Source organism: Penaeus vannamei, chromosome 42 (assembly GCF_042767895.1).
Source record: "Penaeus vannamei isolate JL-2024 chromosome 42, ASM4276789v1, whole genome shotgun sequence".
Classification (NCBI taxonomy): Eukaryota; Metazoa; Arthropoda; class Malacostraca; order Decapoda; family Penaeidae; genus Penaeus; species Penaeus vannamei.
The window spans coordinates 6861497-6866496 of NC_091590.1; the positions used below are offsets into that span (position 1 = coordinate 6861497).

The window sequence follows — 5000 nt, forward strand, 5'->3', positions numbered from 1 at the left end:
ATCTTTCAAATGAAAAAAATGTATCTACAGAACCAGTTATTGCAAAATGCCCTTTGTATTACATTATTCCTATCATTCCAGGAGCGATCCCGAGAGGCCAGCCCTGGAACCAGCAAAGTCCAGCTCCCAGACACCCCAAAGACTGAATCGGATGTTTAGAGGTATCGCAATCGCACCCGAAAGACCATAGACCAGAAGTATGGATAGATCTGACCTTTAGCCAAGTCAATTATTTTTTTCTCTATCTCTCTCTCTCAGACTCTTCAGTCTCTCTTTAAAATGCAACACAAGGAATCGGTGGCAGACTTGTTTCCTCTTTTTTTCTCTCTCTCTTTTTCTTTTTCTTCTTTTTACCTCCACCGGTCATTCATTCTGGAATTTGGAGTGCAGAGTATGTGGAGAAAATATGCCAATGGAATGGATAAAACAAGGAGAGAAAATCAAACAAAATGGACCTGCAAAAGAGAACAAAAAGAAGAAAAGAAAAAAATGAATGTTGCAAATATATCTTCTGTTAAGAAGAGCCGAAATCTTTTCTTCATAAAGTACGAGTTTTGAGGAAAGTTCAGTGAAGTCCATGATCTCCGCTATTACAAATATGTGAAAGATATGATATATTGCAAACTAGTAGAAAATGTTTGAGAATGTAGTGAGTGATGAATATCTTAAAGAGAAAAAAGTGAGACATTGACAATGAAGATATAAATATTTTTAAAAAGGGGAATGGTGTTACTGGCCAGAATGACATGAAGTTATAGGTGACCCAACTTATTTCTGATATTATTCTAAATAATATTAAGTCTATAGCCCTACAGTGCAGTTAAAGGCGTTCCTAAACCAACAAAATGCCAGTAATTTACATTTACATTTACATATGGGAATCCACCATTTTAGAAAGAATGAAAAATATAGTTTCAGAGTTAGACAGCGTGCAAATCCAAAGTTTAAAAAAAAATTGGTGCACCCAACAGTGGCCGTATATCATATGTTTCCGACGCGGTAATACTGCAACGTCCAGGGAATGATGGTAATTAATTTCTAAGATTAAGGTTTTCTGTGATGCCTCTTATTTGAAGAGTAGAGAGCATATAGCCTCGAGATAAAGTTACTTGTTAAGACAGTGACATTAAGGTTTAGTCAGTGTTTGAGATATAGTTAACATCTAGACAAGTTTAGAGAAATGGCTGTATAAACCAGCAGCTTTGTTTGAAATGAGGGAAAAAGTAAATATTGATAAGATCCAAACGTCTGACTAAATCTTGAGGTCATATTATACAAGAGCTCAGGAGTTTCCTTAATTTCTTGCATATGTCTCTCATTACTCAGTGAATAATATGTTTATTATACAGTAAGCTTCTGTAACTCTTTTTCTTGTAATATTTAGGTATTTGTAATTTGTAGATATGAAGATTAATTTGAAATTAATAGGATCTCAGTAATACTTAGGCATCCCTTTGGATGTTGAGTCACTTCGTAACAGAAGAGGTAGCATGAGAGGGGGAGGTTTTTATCCCTTGTGTCATCACAGTCTGATAGGGTTTACTATGAAGAAAAGCTATTGTCTGAAACACCATGTTGGAGGAAGATAATGATGAGTCACTTCACAAAGACTCTGGAGCTAATGGACTCTTATTGTAACATTAGCTTGAACAAAAAGAAAATTTTGGAATGCAGTGTGCAACAAAATCCATGTAGTGCAAGGTTTAATGGTGACTCCACAAATCTGACATTCATAGGAGGCGAGGATTGAAGTGGTTGTGAATAGATTAGTTTCAAGATGATGCCAGTCCTCGATTGTGATAGTTTGTGATCCTCATCGATAAAGTGTTGGGATGATGCTGTAGATACTCATTTGTTAGATTCTGGGAGAACACTATCTTATGATGACCTATATAGTGCAACTTATTTTGAGAGCTTGCATCTGCCCAGCAAGGCCCTGTTTGTGTTACATTTTGGTTACTGTGTGAAAATTGTCCATTCATATTTTGGCCAGGATGTCACATGAAACTTGTGTTTCATGTGATGACTAGAAAATAAATAATATCTGCTACCAATATACTCAGAAGTTCTTGTAGCACTTTGTTCCAATTCCCACTGGAAGATTAGTCTGATCCAGCTATTTGAGCAGATGATTATGGTTAGATAAGAAAAGAAAGACATTTTATTATGATTGGTGAAGGGATGTCAGATCCAGAGACCAGTCAAAATGAAGTCTTAAAAGATTATTAAAATAGATGTGTGTTGATCTGGACATTGTACCTTAACAAAAGATATTTCAAGATAGCTTTTTATAAAGTTCAAAGTTACCGATCAATGGCACATTTTTACTAAGAAAACACAGCGTGAAGTTCCCAGTGAAAAGGTGGAGCAGACGCCCTTGAGCCCAGTGTCGGGATTGTACCTGTGCCTTCAGTCTCCCCGCGTTCTGTAGGGCCTTTGCTTCTCCTCCTCCTATTCCTTTTCCTCCTTTTCCATCTGCTTCTCCTCCTATTCCATCTCCTCCTGCTCCTCCCTCTATCCTTTTTTTATTTATTTATTTACTTTTTTCTGAACATCCCATTCCTTTAACTCCTGGTAGTTTCTGCTCTCACACATTTTTTTTCCCTTTTTCTTTTTCTCTTTGTTTGATTATTATATCCCTTTTCCTATTTCCTCTCAATCTCCTTCATTCATTTCCGCCATATGTTATTGATGTCTCCCTGCCTTTCCTTTTCTTTCCTTAGATTTTCTTCTGTTAATAAAATTGCAGTCATGAAAAGCATACTCATTCTAGTGTAGCTTTTTCTTTTCTCCATAAATTTTGGGGCCTCTGTATTTTTCTGTTTCCTTGATGTATTTCAAGTTCTGACTTTTTTTCTTATTATTATTTTCTTATTTTCCTAGTCCCTTCTTTCTTATTTTCATTGTTCCTTCTTTTTCTCTGGTTCTCTTTTTTCCTATATATTTCTTATTTTCCTCATTTGTTCCTTTTCCTGTTGCTTTTTTTTTGTTGATGTTGGTTCACTCCTTTACCAGGCTTCTTTCTTCTAGTTCCTATTTCCTTCTTTCCTATTCTTGATTCTTTTATAGATTTCCGCAGTTGATCCTTTCTTTCTGTTTTTTCTTTTCCTTTTATTTTCCTGATCCTTCTATTCTTATTTTGTAGGTTCTTCCTTGTTCTTAGGTTTTGCTTTTCCTTTATCTCTTATCTGGTTTTATTCTTCTTTTTTCTGGTCCCATGGCCCCAATTTTTCCGGTTCTTTGTGGTTCCTTTCTTCATTTGCCAAATACTTTCTTTTTCCCTTTTCCTTTGTTCCTACTCATTTTCCGGGCTCTTTCTTTTCTCTGGTGCTTTCCTGCTCTCTTTTTCCCATTTAAACCTTTTTCCTGTTGTTTTTTTTCTCTTTATTTTTCTTCTTGATAATGTTCCTTCACCTCATTCTCTTCCCCTTATCATTGTTATTTTTTTCTCTTTATTATCCACTAACACACTTCACACCTTACTGTTTAATTTATTTTTATTATTAGCCTAGGTTTAGTTGATGTTTGTTTTCTCATCAGATTTTACAACTGATTCTATATTTGCTAGACTAGCTGCTGCATAACACATTGTTTATATATTATACAGTTAGATTTATTTTTTCCTTTCTATGATTTATTTGTTATTTCTAACTTAAGGCCTTATCTGCTACATTATTCACAATAATTTATTAGAAGATCAGGTATGCACAGGAATACTAGTCTTGTTGTATTTTATTGGTTTTATTGTATTATTGTTGATGGACATTATTCAAAGGCAAATATAACTGGTTTCTGAACCTAGAATTTATTCTCATAATACTTTCTTTTTCTCCTTCTTCCCATCACTGTTTTCTTTTTATTTGTAAGTTAACAAAAATACAAACATGATGCATCAGACATAATTTCTGTTCACAGTGAAAAAATGCATACCTAAAGAAGTGTCTGATAAAATGATTAATTATATTCAATTTTAGGCTGTCACATCAAAACACTATACATTAAAAAAAAAAAAATACTTGCCATCAGTGTCACTGCATGTATTATCTTCAATAACAGATCAAATATAGCACCATGTCCAGATTCTGTTTTATAAATACTTATTTAAGATTTCAGATTTCTCTAGCAACCTTCTGGGTGCATAAGGTTTGTTTTTGAATTTCAGTTTGCTACTACAAAGAACCAGAGAAAAGACAACAGCCCAAATGATTTAATTCAGTTTAATTGTTCCATTCATTTTCTCTCTTTCTTTTCTTTCTTTTTGGGGAAATGCAAGGCTTGTGATCTTGTTCACAGTTATCCTTCATAGTTTTTATTATATTCCTTATCCATTATTTCAGCTGTTTACTAAATCTATAATCTTACTCTGTAATTCCTAACTTCCTTGTTTTTTATAATTTCAGTCTCAACACTTGTTATCAGCAATTCTTCATTATCAGAAATCCTTTCAATAATATTAGATATCAAAATCTCCTTTTTCATGATATGCACTTAAAACTACCATGCCTTTAGTCCCTGCCCTCTTTTCACTAACACTAAAAAAAATATTCAACCTTATTTATCACGCCCCTAGAATCCTTAACCTCCTTTACCATAACCCTGGTTGCCTTGGGCCCATCTGGGTCCTGTACATAATTATGTGACCTCCAGGTTTTAACAGACTTGGGTCACACATTCGCCCTTGTCCTGGCAAGATGAGACATGTACCTGTCCCTGCTAATTGCATAGATATTGTCACTATGTTTATATACACATTTAACTGTCACTGGTGCACTAGCAGTGTTAGATGAATGGCAGTTTTGTATATAATTGTATATAATAGCCCAGAAAGGTGCTTCTCTAAGAATTGTGCTGCAAGCACAAGTTGGTCTTACTTAGGAGTCACAACGACGGGTCAGAAGCGAGTCAGTGCACGAGGGACGAGACCTTTTCCATCACTGTCATGACTTTACAACATGTTCGCATGTTTCATACATCTTTATTGTTTAGGCTTATATACTCAT

At 34.7% G+C, this 5000-nt stretch overlaps 1 protein-coding gene across 1 annotated transcript in view; it reads left to right on the forward strand.

Annotated features, from left to right (window-relative positions):
- Window positions 1-3462, forward strand: part of sei (seizure) — a 164520-nt gene extending 161058 nt beyond the window's left edge. Inside the window, exon 24 of the mRNA XM_070118775.1 lies at window positions 82-3462. Coding sequence (XP_069974876.1) covers window positions 82-159 — 78 coding nt within the window. The 3' untranslated portion in view covers window positions 160-3462. The remainder of the gene's footprint in view (window positions 1-81) is intronic.
- The last annotated feature ends 1538 nt before the right edge of the window (window positions 3463-5000 follow it).